Source organism: Falco peregrinus, chromosome 2, assembly GCF_023634155.1.
Source record: "Falco peregrinus isolate bFalPer1 chromosome 2, bFalPer1.pri, whole genome shotgun sequence".
Lineage (NCBI taxonomy): Eukaryota > Metazoa > Chordata > Aves > Falconiformes > Falconidae > Falco > Falco peregrinus.
This window is the reverse complement of record NC_073722.1, coordinates 12,070,954-12,087,921: the sequence shown is the minus strand read 5'-3', so window position 1 is coordinate 12,087,921 and position 16,968 is coordinate 12,070,954. Positions and strand designations below refer to the sequence as shown.

At 50.3% G+C, this 16,968-nt stretch overlaps 1 protein-coding gene across 1 annotated transcript in view; it reads left to right on the top strand.

Annotated features, from left to right (window-relative positions):
* The window catches only part of MAML3 (mastermind like transcriptional coactivator 3), a 253,261-nt gene that overhangs the window by 229,413 nt on the left and 6,880 nt on the right, over positions 1–16,968 (top strand). Inside the window, 2 exon segments of the mRNA XM_055795233.1 lie at positions 13,024–13,266; positions 15,419–15,506. Coding sequence (XP_055651208.1) covers positions 13,024–13,266; positions 15,419–15,506 — 331 coding nt within the window.

The following is a 16,968-nucleotide window of genomic DNA, read 5'->3' as shown; positions in this document are numbered from 1 at the left end:
TTTGTCCGGAAGTGCTAATGCAAATCGCTCGACAAAAATGTGCCCTCTGTGTCAAGTCTTTTCACTTGTTCTGACACACTGATGTCTTCCCAGATTTCTCTGATCGGCAGATCCCTCTCTCAGTTGACAGCTACCAGAGCTCATAAAGTAATGGAAATATTTCTTGTTGCCATTAGCTGTGTTACTGCAAAAAGGGCTACAAGCTACTGCTGGGTCCAGTTCTTGCTGTACAACATAATCTTACCTTTTATTTATAGGGTGCTGGACTTCACGTTTCTAGAACTGAATGCTAAAAGCCCAGTAAACCTCTAAGATTTTACCTGCACAGAGGTTCAAAGACCTGGTTATCTGCCACAACAGTAATTTGGTCACTTTGCATGTGTTCAGCATCCTCTGTTAGTGTATATGGTGATAACCTTTGTGCCTTACCGTATGAGGCTGAGTTACAATTGCCGTGGGAACTGTAACTTAGCATTTCCTGACTTTTTCAGCATACAATATCTCATCCTAATATTGTGTCCTTTAAAATAAGAAGTAGTGGAGCAAGGGCACATTGAAATGTTGGTGTTCTTCCACCTGCAGAATATAAACCAGCATATTTAGCTGTACGCAGGTTTAAGTTGCATTTGTAACGGCTTGTGCTATGGTGGGTAGCACCTCTGAGTCGTAGTCACAGCTTAGGAGTCCCATTGTACGGGGCTCCTTGCAGATGCAGGATGTAAATACGTTTCCTTCCCCCCAAATATGTCCAACCTAAGTGTAAGATAAGAGATAACACAGGGAGATGAACACACCAGGGAGTACAAGGAAACAGGAGAGGCTGCTGGACATCATGGAGACAGGAATTTCTACAAACTTCTACAAATGTAACTATACTGGGGGCAGAGTTCAGGGTCGGAGTCGTACGAGTTTGAGAATCTCCTCCCCAAAATGAAATCCAGCAGGGAGGAAGGCGTGAAGGCACTTCTAGATAAAATGTACTGTGGAAAAGAGCGGGTCATGATGGGGTGATGGAAAGTCTCAGCCGTGAATCAGAGCTGATGAGTGAGGTGGCATATGCTGCAGCTGGATTTGAAAGCAAGGGAGGGTGCTGAAATCCAGAAGAAGGGGAAGCCAAGAGAGGGCTGCAAAGAGAGAGATGGCACAATCAAGATGACAGGCAAAGAAAACGACCTGGGCAGCAGCACTGGCTGTCTGCAAGCAGGGTAAGATTGCAACCGTCAGGGTGCGAGGTGATGAGAGCCTGGCTGTGGGACTCTGCAGGGAGGGCCGAGGCAAAAATGACAACCAGGTTTTGGGCTGAGTGACAGGCAAGTGATGGTGTTTTCCATGGGGACTGAAGAAACAGGAAGGAGAGGAGGCCTAGGGAGTAGGAAAAGAGCTGCCTTTGAGCTTGAGCTGACAGATAGCCACAAGATGATCCCAGAGGCAGGGCATGAATTTAGTTGGAACAGATGGGAACTGGCCGGGGACAGAGGTAGGTCTGTGAGTTGCTGGTGTAGAGAAAGTCCTTGAACGTGTACAGAGAGTGAGCTTGCTCAGAGGTAAGAGTGAGAAGGAAAGGAGATGAGGGATGAGGATGCAGACCCACAGAATGGCAGCAGGTGGGAGGGTGAGTAGTGACAAACTAGTCCAAGTGACACTGAGCAAGCAGCTGAAGGCATTGGAGTCCAGCAGGAGCACCGGGAAAGGAGGACCAGGTTTCCAGCAGAGTGTGGTCAGCAGCGCCGGAAGGAGCTGACAGGCTGTGGCAGCGAGCCTAGTGTAATAGTGCGGAGCTGCAGCCAGACAAAGCACATTAGAGACTCTGTGATATTGGTTTCTGCGACAGGCGAGAAGGGAAAGCCTGTTTGGAAAAGAATCTGTGTTGGGGATGGAGACTAAATTCAGTCTAAATCGTATAAATCATAGGCAGCACACTCAATAAGCGTAGAGATGACAGTGAGAAGAGCGAGGGTGGGGAGCTGGAGAGTCGCTTGGAGTCAAAGGTTGTTTGGATTTTATTTTATTCTTTTAAGAGCATGAAGATAAAGCATGCTTGTGCTGTGAGGGGCAGGAGCAAGAGGAGAGCGAGATATGAAAAAGTAGGATGCAGGTGGGGGCAAGAGAGATAAGACAGGACACAGTGAGGTCACCAGGACAAGCAGAAGGGCTGGGGACCGCTGGTGAGGCCACTGCCTCTGTGGCCAGGGGTGGAGAGCCAGGCAGAATGCAAAGGAAAACAGGCAGAGGGAGAGGGAGATCATGTCTGTCTTTAAGTCTCTCATGGGAGAGATCAACACAATCCTGTGCAAAGACCTGTCTCTGGTGAAGGCAGGAGAAGGCAGGGCTTGAGGAGTGAGTCAAAGGCTGCAGAAAGGCAGCTGGGATTGCAGCTGTGAGGGCTGGTTAAGCTGGTGAACATAAGTATGCATTAGGAAGATGGCAGGATAGTAGAAGGCAAAAAAAGCATTCACGGTGTAGAGGAAGTTAAAAAAAAAAAAAAGAGGAAGTTTAAAGCTTAAAAGATAAGTAATTGTCTCAGAAGAGGTATCAAGGATATCCAGAAAACCTCAGTCGGTGTGAATAAGGGCTTGATCAGCAAAGGAAGCTATGCCTTAGAGACCTGGAAGTCTAGAAATAAAGTCAGTACTGCCAAAAAGCCGAGCTGAGTTAGACCTTGTGAAAGAAAGTAATTGAATAGTGGAGTTTTCCTTAGCCATATAAATAAAGGAGACCTCGGAGAGAAAGGAGGAACCATGCAGTGAAGAGCACGCCAAGGTTAAAGACAACCTAGGCATAGCCCAAATCAGAATACCTTGTCTCAGTTTTCGCTAGGGCTAATAAGATTAAATGTCACAACAAAGGCTGGGTGGCCCATGGAAACACAAAGACAATGTCCAAGGTGGAAGAAAAATCAAGAGAGTTTCAAGTCCTGGAACTGAGTGATCCGGGTAGCCTGGATTCAAGCATGTTAAAAGAACTAGCTTGTGAAATCGTAAACCTGGTGTGCCATCCCAGCCACCTCAGCTTATCAGCAGCTAGCTATTTGAAACCACAGCAAAGATAACGTGGCTTTCCTGGGCAGCTGCAGTGGACGACCACTTCCCTTGGTATTGCCAGCTACCTTTTGGAAACACTTGGCTCTCGATTTTAGACTGAAATACCACCTGCACAGAGGCTGCACAGACAAGCACCTGCAACCAAAGACAGGTGAGTTATTCCAGCTCTTTGAAGTCCGTGTCAGACAGAGGAAGATCATGGAATTTGTGCATGAATTTGTAGAGATGACCATTCCTTATAAGCACCAGTGCATCTGCTTTGGTGCTTTTATCAGTGACACTCATCATCTGCCAGAGCCCACCAGAAAACTGAGTTACCGCACGTACATGGCACGCTCTCCCTCTGTGTTTCTTATGAGCATGGAGCAGAAAGAAGTCCTCACCTCACCCGAGTCCTTCTGGTGTATGATCTTCCTCCCACGAGGGCATGATGTGAACGAGCTAGAAAAGAGTGGTATTAAAGGAGGAGCAGTTGTGCTCTGCAGCTTCTTCGCTTGCAAAGCAAGTTGGGCCAGGAAATACCGATAAAGATAACGCAGCTTTACTGTGAGCACCAGGGACGTGGCATACGTACTCCCTGACCCCTCACCGCATTTCTGCCAGGCCAGAAGCCAGGGACAGAATCGGTGACAGGGCAAGGGAGGTCCCTGGAGGCATGCAGGAAGAGGGCTACTTTGCGATAGCCCCAAACCTTTGCTCTGAATTTTTCTGTGGATTTTTTTTTTTCCCCTTGGCAGAAGCAACGACATGGGGTGATTGCAGCCTTTCCCAATTTTTGAGGTGAGGTAAGATGCCTTCTGTGTATGGGAAGGAGAGCATATGGCCCACTGTGTTTACTTCTCAGCCAGGATTCTTTCAGGCTTGGCAAATTACGTGCTGCTTGCTGAGGAGCAACACAAGTGCCAAGTTTGAATTTCTAAAAATGAAAGGGATTTCATTTATCACAGCACAGAGAAACGGATCTGAAAAACGCCCTTAAGTGTGAAAAATACCTTTGTTTATGCTCAAACAAAACAAGCAAGGGGAAATTTAACAAAATTTCACCTAGAGTAAAAAAAAAATCTCTGCGATCGTCCGCAGGAGACTTCAGGCAGCTTCTGCCAGGCGTGAGCTGAAGCCAGGCTCCGTGAAATACCTCAGCAACTGGCGAACTCCATGGGGTACAAGGTGTTAATGCGATACAGGCTCAGGCCATTAGAAGGAAAGGGGCTCCTGGTAATGGGTTGGTGTTTGCTGCTAGAGAGCTCCATTAGAACATCTTCGGCTCATACTTCTGCTTTTTCCAAGCCCCACATTTTTCCCTGTGTGTGCTAGAAGCTTTTCTTTCTCTTATAGCATTTATTTTTATTGTGTCATTTTCCCTCTGTTCCCCCTTTTCATTCGCCCTGTGCGACTGTTTGTTTAAACCATTTGCCTGCTTTCATCTTCCATTTCTCTTCTCCTCCTCCCCCCCCCCCCCCCCTTCCTGGGGGCTCTCCAGCCGTGATTATCTGTCCTCATGCTTCACGTTAGCTTTCCTCCCTCCTGCTCCAGGATGGATTTGAAGGGGGCATTGATTAAAGCTAAAAACTTTGGCAGGAGAATTTCTATCAGGCACCGGCTTCAGGGTCTGGCGGCCTCTGTGAGCTCAGCTCTCGCTCCACTTTGCTCCCAGACCAGCTTCCGAAGCCCCAGGAAACTGGACAAGCGAGGGCCAAGCTGGCACCGAGAGGGCACTCGGCTCCTGTGGAGTAGCCTGATTTGTACCTTTGCAAGCCCTCAGCCAAGCCTGTGGTGGCAGGCAGCGGGGACAGGGTGTGGGAATGCTCTATGGTGTGGGCTGGTTTTTCAGCTCTCTCCTGCCTGTTGCTCCCCAAAGGTTGCTTTCAGAGTAGTAGGGCACGCTGTGAAACGCCGTGATGGCACAACTTCACCCCGCAGTTTTTAAGGGGAGTAATTACAGCCTTCATAATATGCATAAAATATAAGGTTGGGCACTTTGGTGTTTCTTCAGATTCTCAGCCCCTTTCCTTCCCTGGCTGCCTGCTCGGGGGCTGGAGCTCGGAAAGCGGTGCCGCCGCTGTGGGCAGGCGTTGGAGAGCGCGGCTGCAGAGGTGGTGCCAAGAGGCCAGGTCGGGGCTGGCTCTGCGGCACGTCGGCAGCCCCCTCAGACCTCCTGCCCCAGAATACAAGTGCCAGGTGGCTGCTCTTTAGGGAAAGGAGGGCTGCTCCATACTTCTGTGGGATGGGAGCCACACGTGGGAGTAACCTCTGAGTAACCGATGCGCTGTGAAACCACACCCGGGCTTGCCTCACAGAGACTTGTCTGTGCAGCCGTTCCCTGTGCGGGTCAAATTAATGGCTTGATTAACCCCATTAGTTCACTCCTGCAAGAAAATTATGTAAAATAGCATTTCGCTGGACCATGAACACTGGTGCAAACGGCTCAAGAGCAGGTGAGATTGCAGAGCAGGAGGATTCGTTTCCATCGCAGGGGCTGGGTGGGAGCATCAGAAGCTGCCCCGGCCGCCCTACAGACTTGCCGGAGTTGCGCAGGCTCTGTGCCTGCTCGGGTCTCAGCCTCTCCCGGCCAGCTGGCAGCACACTCACAAGCCCCCTGCCATACACGGTGTGTGGGGCATATCCATGGGGACCTGCAGGGGACTGCGAGGTTCACGTCCCATAGATTCCCAAGCAGGTACTAGGTGATAACCACATCCTTGCAAGAGACTCTGCTGGAGCCAGGACTTGTAACTCATTAAAGCAAATAAGAAGAGCTCATCTTAATTTGACACTTCACAAATATTTTTACATGTGTATACTTATTTCTCCCTTTTTTTTAAGAGATACCTGTAAAGAGGCTGTTCTGGGTTTAATTTGGGCTGATTCGCTTTTTCCCTCCTAAAAATAATAAGACCAATAAAAAATTGCAATTACAAGGAAACTAGTTATTTGCGATAAATGATCACTTCTCCCTCAGCGCACAAACCCAACCGTTATATTGTTATGCTCTGTACCTTGGAACTAGCTGATGAAACTGAGGATAAACAAAACTGAAAAGCAGGAGTGATTGCCCCTGCAAAGATTTCTTTCTTGGGGGAGGGGAGAAAAAGCCAGAGTTGTTATTTGTAAAATAGGAAATGAGCCTGGTTTAACGACGCTGGGTGAAGTTGGGTAGCATTCTGTTGAAATGCTGCATTTCTGAATCCTACCAGCGGTGCTCAGGATTTGTGGAGTCAAACCACTGTGCTGAAGCAGAAGTGGGTGCATGGGGAGGCAGGGCTTCTGGTGCCACCTGGTAAAACCACGGCCCCTCCTGCCTCTACAGTCTTTGAGATGAATTTCTGATGGTCTTTAGCTCTTCCATGGTGTTAGAAAAACAGTTGCTCGTTTTAGAACCCTTTGTTATCTGCTTCGTCACCAGAAATGAAGAAATTAGTCCCTCTGATGAACAAAATAAAATACACAGAAGTAATAGTTTGACAGATCCTGTTTGTTCTGTGGAAAGACTAAACTGTATCGAAAACACAGGGAGGAGAGATGCAGGCGAGGGGAGGTGAAAGGAAAACAAATTGGCTGCATGCGGAGGTCTGGTGTCAAACAGAGGGATCTTGTTCACTCAGATACTATAGGAAAGACCATGGCAACCGGGGGCCGGGGAGAGAAGAGAGGTTTGTAGCCCATCCGTGAGCCTGGATGACAGAGGAATAGGTGAAGCAGTCGGCTCTGCAGAGCCTGCTGCCGGGGTTGGAGTTGTAAACCAGCATATTCCGTCCCTTCGTCCTGTATGCTGGCTTTTTTAAGGGAAGGGCAGGGGGGAAGTCCAAAATGAATGGATTTGTAATTCCCTTAGTCTGTCAGATGGTGCTGTCCTGTGAAGAAAGGTGGCTTGGCTTTGGGCAACCTGATTTAGAGAGAGGGATTAAGATCCCTGCCAGACGCAATAAGTAACAACATTACAAGGAATTTAATAGAAATATTTCTGGGGGAATATAGGAACATGCTTTCAGGCTGCTCCGAAAACACTAGATAGAGACGATGTTTAAATGTGATGTAGTATATGGAAACGGATAATATTTTTGATCCAAATAACAGGTTGGAGACCCCCTTTTTTGGCATGTGCATGCATACGCGCACACAGAGGCAGGCGGGCAGTACCTGAGAGCCCCGCGACAGCGGCGCGGTGCCTGCCAGCCCAGCAGCAGCGGGATGCAGCAGGGCCAGCTGCCTCTGCCGTGCCAGGGAGAGCAGCTCGGAGCTGCACGGAGCTAAGGGCAGGCGGTGCTGTTCTATCGTGTACACTGCAGGCCGTTCAATCACACCGCTAAGTTGTGTTTATCCAGAAAGGCTGTCATCCTTGAAGACATCAAAATGTGGAGATCTGCCATTTCTGATGGGTAATGAAATCATAGTGTAAAAATGTGATTCTTCTTTCTGATTTGAATCTGTCTTCAGCTTCCAGCCCTTGTATCTGGTTTTGCCTTCTTCACTGGATAAACGAACTCTTTAAAGGATTTCTTCCCTTGTGAAGGTATTTTTATAGGCCATGGTCAAAGCATCTCTCAGTTTTCTTTGTGGTAAGCTAAATGGATTGAGCTCTTTAAGTCACTCACTGGCAGACACTTTCTGGCTCAAATAATTTTTGTGTCTTCTTTTTCTGCTCTGACTCTAAATGTAGATGTGTGATTGTATATATTTTTCTAGTATCGTTCTTTTAATGCGGTATGCAGGATAAGCCACCTCCTGGCTTCTGTTTGCTCTTCTGCTCTTTGTATATTCAAGGATTGCATTAGTTCACATACCACAGAACAGCACAGTGAATTTATGTCCAATCGTCACACTAAGACCCTACTTTCAAGTCTCTGCTTCCCTCAGCTTTTTGGGAAACACTTTGTTCCCAGATGTGGAAAACCCTTTGGCCGTAGGTTTCTGCTAGCAGTTGCCTGGAACAGCCCCCCCTTACCCTGGGGTCCCGCTCTGCTCCCCTGGCCTTCCGCAGGAGCAGAGCCGGCTCCCCATGCCCAAAGGCTCTGATCACCACAGATCAGCATGGATCAGATCAGCTGAGTAAGCTTGGCTGGTCCCTGCCTGCACTTACCTGCACCCAGCTGCCCGGCTCTCAGGGCGTCAGCTGGTGGTTGTTCTGCTTGTTCTGAAAGAAAATTGTGTGATTGCTTTTAGCTGCAGTTGGGAGATTGAATAACGTACGGAAGGAATAAATCACTGCATGATCAGGAAGAGGCATATAAGATTTGAGACAGAGGAAAATACCTTTTCCACTCCCTTTTGTTCTCTTTTTAGAGTCACTTATGTTTACTGTGCATAACTGTGCATGTATGCACACACATCACCCCTGAACTCCTGCAGAGGATTCCCTCACACCAGTAGATCCTTGGAAATACACTGGGAGGACACAGGATTTATCCTCCTGTCACTCAGGAGCAGATTATCAACAGAGGGCGACTCCTGTGTAGGCGTTAACTAAGCAGCCAGATCCCTACAGAAGTTCATCTTACTGGGTGCTCTGCAACTATACAAACCTGTCCAGATGTGCTATGCTGACCATTTGGAAATCGTGGCTCTTTTTTGGCTCTGCAAATAGCAGCTTGGCTCTTTCAATACCTGGTGAGTCTCCCAGGGGCCAAGCACTTGGTTTGGGCCCTGGCCTGCTTTAAAAGCAGGTGGCTGAGGCTGCAGAGGCAGGAGGGGTCCTGGCAAGGTCCCTGGGAGGCTTAGCCAGAGCCAGCACGTGTGTTTGAACTTGCTCAGCAGCATGGCTGCATCAGGTGAAAAGCTCTTGCCGCCGTCCCTCCTCACATAAGCAGCCTCTTGGCTTCATCTGGCCCTCGGTGAGGACCTCGCAGTGGAGCTGCAGCTTCTCTGTTCCCGACTGAAGCATGTGTCTGCACCAGCCACTGTTATCAGGAGAGAGCTGTTTGCAGCCTGTGAGTAGCACACAGTGGCTTTGGGTGCTGTTGAAAATAGCCACAGTGAAAAATCAGAAGTCACACTATACCTTCTTCCCAGATGTAACAGGCTGATGAGAGACAGGCTGAGAATACTGCACGTGTTTCCCATTCCAGGACATCTCATCACTCTTTACACGGACTACATGCCTACACCCATGCAGGGCACCCCTGCAGCATGTGCCCACATGCACAGGGGCACAGGGCCCTGGGGAAAGGAGCTGGGTTGTCCCCTTGCTGCTGGGGATCCCTCCGGAGAGATGACAGCCTGAGTCACAGGTGAGTCAGGCCGTGGGCATGGGCCGCTGGGTACCAGCGCAGTCGGCTGCGGAGGTGATGTGGTGCCAGCAGCCGGTGAGCAGGGGAGTTGATGAGGGTGTCTGGAGGGTGAAAAGGCAGCAGCGCCAGTTGGTGGAGGAAGGAAAATGCAGAGGCAGGGTGTGTAGGAAGGAGAAAGGGGAGGTAAGGAATGAGAGGAGCTCTAGGGGCGGGAAGGCTCAGGTTGCAGTGGGAGGATGGAGGGGGCTGGCAGGCAGAGCAGGAGCTCAGAGCACTGTCAGCGAAGCTTGGATCAGTTTGGGTTTGAAGCTCTATAGCTGTGTAAGTGCTGCACTTAGCCCGAGTTGCTTGACTTGGTGCTCGGCTCTTGTGGTGAGACTGCACCCAGGCCTGGAGCAGGCAATGGTGTGTAAGAGGCGGCCACGTAAAGCCCAGCATTGCTTCTTTCATCACCGATTCCCAGCCACACACACGTATCCCCCAGCCTGCTTCCAGGTTTCATCTCCATGCTGGACCTCCGGAGGGAACAGTGGAAGGAGGGTGGGTGTGCACACCATGGCTGGGTAACTGAAGCAACCCACAAGCATACGTGGCCCCACACCGCTGCCAGGGCTGGGCAGAGCTGCGCAACCCTGCCTTGGAGGTTAACAGCGGCACTGCCAGGCTGCAGAGGTGCTCTTGGTAAAGAGCTCTGCTCCCAGGTGCTAGGGAGCATTTTCCTGCCTGTGGAGACCTTTTGCCGGGGCTCTGCTCCAGTTTTCAGGACACACAACCCAGGGCTGCTCCCAGTGATGTCACCGGGGCCTTTCATCATCGGTTGGGAAGTGTTTTTGCCAAAAAAAAAAATGGAAAGGAGAAGAAATATTCTGGGTAGGAGGGTGGTGTTCTGTCTTGGTGAGGAAGGCCTGGCTTTAAACCTGTTATTAAAACTGGAAAGAGGAAGTTTTCGCTATGAGTAGGTAAACTCTTGTACCTCGACGTGACTAAACGCACAACCCTGGAAGTAACACCTTTGTGCTAATCCTCGTATTTCCTCCAGCTGGTGCAGGGGGCTCATGTCAGCGGGTGGGGCTCCTTTCGAAGCTTTCTTCCTTTTTAAACTCTGCAATTAACTCGCCATGTAATAGGATACAGACTGGAGTGCCTTGTGCGGCGTTACGGTGGGGTGGCTGTGTCCCTCCGCCGTACCCGTGTGTGCAGGAGCGCCAGGACACTAGTTCTGCAGTAAGATTGTTTGGAAGGCCATTCGGTGGGGGCTCGGGCTCAGCCCCGCAGGGAGCAGTGCGCTGAGGCTCAGCAGAGGAAGCTCCAAGCGATGTCACTTCACAGCATGCCCTTTGGCTCCTGGGTGTCCGTCCCTGTGTCCTCATGTTGTCGTCGTCGTCGTCCCCCCCCCATTCTTTTTCCTTGTAGTAGCTGCAGCAAAGGCTCCATTATTTGGCAGCGTGGCATTGCTTTCGTCTATAAATGGAAGCAGTTGGCCTGTCTCCCAGTATAACACAAGATAGTCCTGTGCATCAGTTATGCAATCTGTAGCTTGATGACTTCATCAGAAGTCGGGGGAGGGCCAGGGGGTGGTAGGAAAAAGCCTTTACCGTCGGCTCGGCTGGAGACAGATGATGTCTGTGTCCCCTCCCCAAGAAAAGCCAGCCGGAGCCCAGCGCCAGGGCTGGGTGAAAGGGCTCGGTGCGAGAGCTGCTGAGGGATCCATGGCGGGTGCGATTCCCTGACCCCGGCTCGGGGACACCCCAGCAGCTGCCACAGCCCTCGCGGTGCTGCGGGCACCGCGCTTCGCCGGGCTGTAAAGTGCAGTGTGAGATGGGGCCAGGGGAGAAGTGGGAAGAGTGTGGGGAGGGAACTTTCAAACAAGGGCAGATGTTAAGAGAGAGAACCTAAATACCAGAGAGCTGCCTTTCAGCAGAGAGCCCTTCAGGGAATATCTGTGCAAAGCAGAGATGTGGACAAATTGTATTTTCTTGTTATTTCCTCGGAAGGCTCCTTGAAAACCTGACCTTCATGCAGAAAGGCTGATCCTAATTTCCAAAGGTACACTCGAGCATTGATTTTAACCCGTGCATTGACTGGGTTGGCGTGGCCGTCATAAGATTACTTTTCTATACATTCTCAATCACACGGTAATTGACGTAACTCAAACCGTCAATGAAGCAGAAGAATCCCAAACCTCACCCTGGCAAGCTTTGCCCAAAGGACCCTCAAGTGACAGAGATCCTTTCCGTCGAGTTAGTGCTTTTGAATTAGTACCCGTCTCTATAAAACAATTAAGGAGCTTCTAAGGAGCACACGTCGAGGCCGGTCCTGCCGGGCAAGCAGCGCTCCGCAGCGCCGGCCCCGGCGTGCTCAGCCCAGCAGAGGCGGGGGGGCTGCCATCGCCACAGACCCCTGTGTGCTGCCGACCGGTGCTCCTGGCCCGGAGCAGCTCTCGCACGGGTGGTTTGCGCTGCGGGCGGCCCGCCAGGGCTCCCCACGGCGTTCCGCACCCCCAGGCTGGGGGCGGGGGGCGCCGGCCCGGGGGTCCCGCACCGGCCGAACGCGGGCTGCGGCGTCACCCCGGCGGGTCCCCGCTGCCGACCCTGCTGCGGGGCCAGCGGCTGGGGGGCACAAGAGAAACCCTTCACGCTCTTTTACACCGAGGAGTACCTGGACCTACAGGCGTGGGGGCACAGCGCTGCACCTGCTGCTTTGCCGTCGACCCACCCCCCCGCGTTGTTTGTTCCCCCCGCCTCGGGGCAGGGCCCCTCCGGAGCGCTGCGGGGGCGCTGGTGGCCGTGGGGTTGCTTCTGCCCCGGCAGCGGGGCAGCCTGGCGCCGGCCCGGGGGGGGGGTGTCTCTGGGTGCCCCCCGGCAGCGCTGCCCGCCGCTCCCGGTGTCCCCCGCCCCCCCCTGCCCGCAGCGGGGGGAGCCCGGTCCCGCCCCGCCGCGCCGTGCCCCCACCGGGCGGGCCGGGCCGCGGGCGGGCAGCGCCACCTGCCGGCGGGCGGTGGCGCAGGTGGCCGCAGCCTCCCCGGGCACCGCGCTGGGGTGCCAGCGGTGCGGGCCGGCAGAGCGGCGCGCTGCCCGCCGGGGTGCCGAGGCTTACCCGTGCCTGCTCCGGCTCCGTGTCCCTGCACTCCAAGGTAGCAAACTGGATTGGAAACGCAGAGCAGGGTGGGTTTGGGAGAGGGTGCCGGTGGCACCATGTGCCCTGCGGCCTCTCAGGCTTTGGCCCCTCGCTGGGGGAGGGAAAGCTTAAACACGTTTTGTGGTTAAATCCTGCGACTGGGGTGCAATGTAGGCGGAATTAATGCAGCCGGCTCCTGCCGTTGTTTGCGTGCACCCAAAACCTCCGCTCCTCACTCCGGGTGACTGCGGAACTGCTGTTACGGGGAAAGGGCAGCAGAAAGGGAGAGAAAATATGCTTGGCTCCATGATAAGGGGGAAGAATTTTAGAAAAACTCTGAAGCTGCGTATCCTGAATGAAATTAAACCTAGTACGCAGCTTTATTTATTTGCTATTAATGAACTGAAAAGTGCTCTTGCTTTATCTGAGTGGGCTTGACCTCCAGGAGAGAAGGGGAACCTGCCACCTGCTGCCTGCGAGGAGCAGCCCGTGGCACGGCCACGAGCCTCTTTCCGAGGACTCTTACCTCCGTCAAGCTCCAGTCTTCACCCCCAGAGTCAACGTCTCTTGTTAATGAGCCATAACTTCCCGTGCCGGTGGAGCACCCCGAGTAACAAGGCCTTCTCTCTCTCTTTGCGCAGGAGCAGCATCAAGTGGGGCTGTCCCGGACCACGGGGCCCATGCAGCCTTCAGTCCCACCCGGCTCCAGCAGCGTGGTCACGGGCACGAGCTCGGGGGGTCCCTTCCTAGGAAATCAACCTCAAGCAGCCATCATGAAGCAGATGCTGATTGAGCAGAGAGCCCAGCTCCACGTGATAGAGCAGCAGAAACAGCAGTTTCTAAGAGAGCAAAGGCAGCAGCAGCAGCAGATCCTAGCCGAGCAGGTACAGTACCCGTTTGTCTCAGGCACTGCAGCACACACAGGTATGACGGCACGAGCGCGAGACAGTGCAATACCAGCCTTCCCTTCTGTGTTTTGGTGGCTCCTATCATAGTATTTCAGCAATGCTTATCCAAGAAGAGGCATCTGTCTCAGTCCTACCATAAGCTTGGCAAATATCACCCACGTTCCCAGTGATGGGCTTGACGGTCTCATGGGATTTTAGACACCAGAGAGGTTAGCTCTTAACCTGGTATCTCATGGTGCATTTACTCTGGCAGAAGCAAACTGCTACAGCTACAGTTGCTGGTCCTCTTCCCTACCTCTGACTGGTCTTGCGCTGGCAAAAGCTACATACAGCTGTGCAGTGATCTGGGACAAAGAACTGACACGGGTTAAAAGTAACCTGGCAAAGAAAAAACGTTAGTGTTTACCCAGCTCAGTTCTTTAATCTGGTTTATCATGTACTGGTATGAGCAATTATGTTAGCACAAGGGAGGGCACCATTAAGGGGGGAACCAGAGGCTGAAGTGGGAGAACAGTAAAACCAGCCCGTGCAGTGGCAGCGTGGAACTGCTGCACTGGAGCCTGTCACCTGGCTTGTGGAGCTCTCGGGCTTTGCGATGTAAACATTAAATTACCCAGTCTGAATGGTGATGTCTTGCGCGTGTTTAACTCAGCTGTAGTTTAAAAGCAACCCAGGAGAAAGTCAGTGGGAAGTCACACTGTTCCGTGCCTGTAAGTTCATACCCAAGTTTAAACTTGCAGTCCCCCAGTGTTACCTAGGTAATGTTCTGAGGGGTCTGTAGCTGCTTTAAGCTTGGCTTCAGCTCTCTTGCTGGAGAAATACAGCTTAAGACCTGGGGTCTGCTTTAATTTGTGTTAGAACTTGTGCATGTTGTATAGCCACAGGCATACTGATAGCCTTCCCCTCTTCTCGTGGTCCTCCTGAGAAACAGAAAAATTCACCCCCAGTGAAGAGGAAGGATGCTCCTAGAAATATTCAGGATAAAGATGCATGAAGCAGTTCAGGGGTGAACAAGTGCAGAAGAGTGAAGATGCAGTCACGTTCGCCCATCGTGGATTAGGTCGATTCAACTGCATAAAGCTGAGAGCCAGTCGCTGTCTTGGCTGCTGGAGGCAAACCTGAAAGTGTTGAAAAACCACAGGGCTGAGGCTGTCAAGTGTGCTGGCATAGATGAAAAGTGACAAAGTCACAGTCCTCAGGCTCCTAGCTTTTGGGTGTTTTGTGCCTAACAAGGTTCCCTTTATCCTTTTGATGGTTTGTAACACACATTTATGAACACGGGGATTAGTACTTGCTCTTTCCAATCTTTGCCGTTCTCTTACCTTCGTTACACATCGTTGGGTTTGGACACAGTATTTGTACAGCTGCAGATGAAGCACCAGGACACGTCCTTTTAGTAAGTGCTTAGTCAAGTATACCCTAGGCTTTGAAAGCTCTGGTAAACACTCTTTGTTTTTATAATCAGCCCTGGATTCTGGTTTAGATGCATGAGTATTCATGGAAAATGATCACGGAGAAACAGTGTGGGCTGGATCAAGGGAGGGAGACATTTTGCAATCACCTGCTTCCCAACTATCATTCCCTGAAGCACAAGAGGAAATGTGCCTTAGTAGCCCTTTCTGTTTGGCTCGGGAATGGTCCTAGGCCACAGTGCTCAGGTCAGGATGCAGTACTCCTTGCAGCAGTGTGGTTTAAGTGCAGAGGTGGAGGAAAGTCTTGTACCAGGAGCACAAACCTCTAGACTTTGGCAGGGCTGGGCGAAGGAAAGGGTGTGTGGCTACAGTTGCCCTCAGACATAAGTGGGCAAAGTTATTTTATATCCCTCCCTCTCCTTTCAGCTTGGAGACAGTTAAGGTCACACTGTAGAGGTCGGGATGAAGTGGTTGTTATTAAGGAGAGATGATGTTAGCCTCGATGCTTATTCCTTTTTGAACCAGAGAGTCTGTGTGCTGAGTAGCCCAAGTGCTCTCAGGAGGACTCTTCTAATGATTCTGCTTGTCTCTCCAGAACAGTTTGCTAGATAAGAAATGCTGCAGTTCTGCTGCAGTACTTTTGCCACCAGCCCCTTTCTCAGCTCGCTAATTAATTAATCATCTTTTTCTGCTTTCTTTCGCTCATTCATTTTCAGCAGTTGCAGCAGCAGTCACATTTGCCTCGGCAGCATCTGCAGCAACAGCGGAGCCCGTATCCGGTGCAACAGGTCAATCAGTTCCAAGGTAAAAGTCAAATTCTTTTTCCTGTATTGGAGCCGATATATGCTCCTGTAGCAGGCACATGAAAGTTCATGCATTTTATGAAGGCCAGGGTTTAAGCAGTGTGCCAAAACAGGAAGACAGGCTGTTGCATGCTTGCAAATACCACATCTTTTACCAAAGGGGAATGCCCAGGTTTGTGTATTTAGTTACATTTCTAATTTCCTTTCTGCTCCGCTCAGCAAAAGCTGCATTTTTAATTTGACATTTGTTTTGCCTCTTTGACATCTGGATTCTAGGATTTATCTTGTTTGCCACCACTCTCATTATGCTTTTTTTTTTTTCCCCTCCATCTAGTGTCTCTCACTGTATCTTGGTTTTACACCTCTTCATTCCCCACTTTTTCCAATTTGATGAGCAGAGAATTTCACAGAGGTCATCCTTATCTAGAGAAGTGACTGACAGATGTCAGGTGTGGGAGACACAGTGAAATACCCAAGATGTAAATGGAGAGTTTTTAATTATCTCAAAAAAAGCAAGTGTTATTTCAATGTGCTTGCAGGTAACTGAAGAATGTAAGTACAATCGTTTTGCTTTAGGAAAAGAAGTTAATTCTGAGCTTTTCAGCTGCAAAGCATCAGCTGAATGTCTTCACTAGCCATGGATTCTAAACGGACATGAAACGAACATGCACATGTGCTGTATATTCATGATCGTGTCATGTAACTGCAACAGAAAACAAGGGAGGCAAGTGTATTGTAGTTCTTGTATGCGGAAAGTGCACAGGCAGCCAGATCTTCTGCTTGTATATATCAGAGTGGCTTCTTCTAAGCACCTTCTCATTTTTATCTGTGGCAGCATAAATTCTGTATGAAACAATTCTTTTCTCCCAGCAATTCATTTGCAAAATAAAAATGTATGTGTGTGCACTGCCATACATTGAGATGCACATGTAAAATCTTTCTGCATTAATGGTTCTTTGAAACCTTGCCTTCATATGTATTATTTAAAAGAAATGGAGAAGAGAGTTTAGGCTAATCTGACAGAGCAAGGAATTAATTTTCATAAATGAGGTAATTTAAATATTAATATTTCACCATTTTTGTATCTAGTCACAAGACTGTAATCCAGTGCAGTAGGTTATGTGTAAATGAGACCAGAAGGTGGCCCAAAACCTTAAAATCTGTTGCATCTTTCTTTTAACTACTCCTTGTCTGATCTCCTGTCTCTTAAGCTAAGCAGGGTAGTTAACAAAAGTAGTTTTTGAACCACTTGCTGGTAGTGACTCCTTTGGAGGTTTTCAGCTGCTGTTTTCAATTTAAAAAAATAGCTAAAGATGCATTAAGTAAGTTTTTAATACTATCTGTGTCTTAAACACTTGCTGAAGTCATTGTAAAAAGAGACTGCTTCTAATCATGGAAGGAGGAGGTGATCTAAATTAAGAAAGATCAAGGGGACCCCGGTGCCGATCATTAAGAAGATGGTT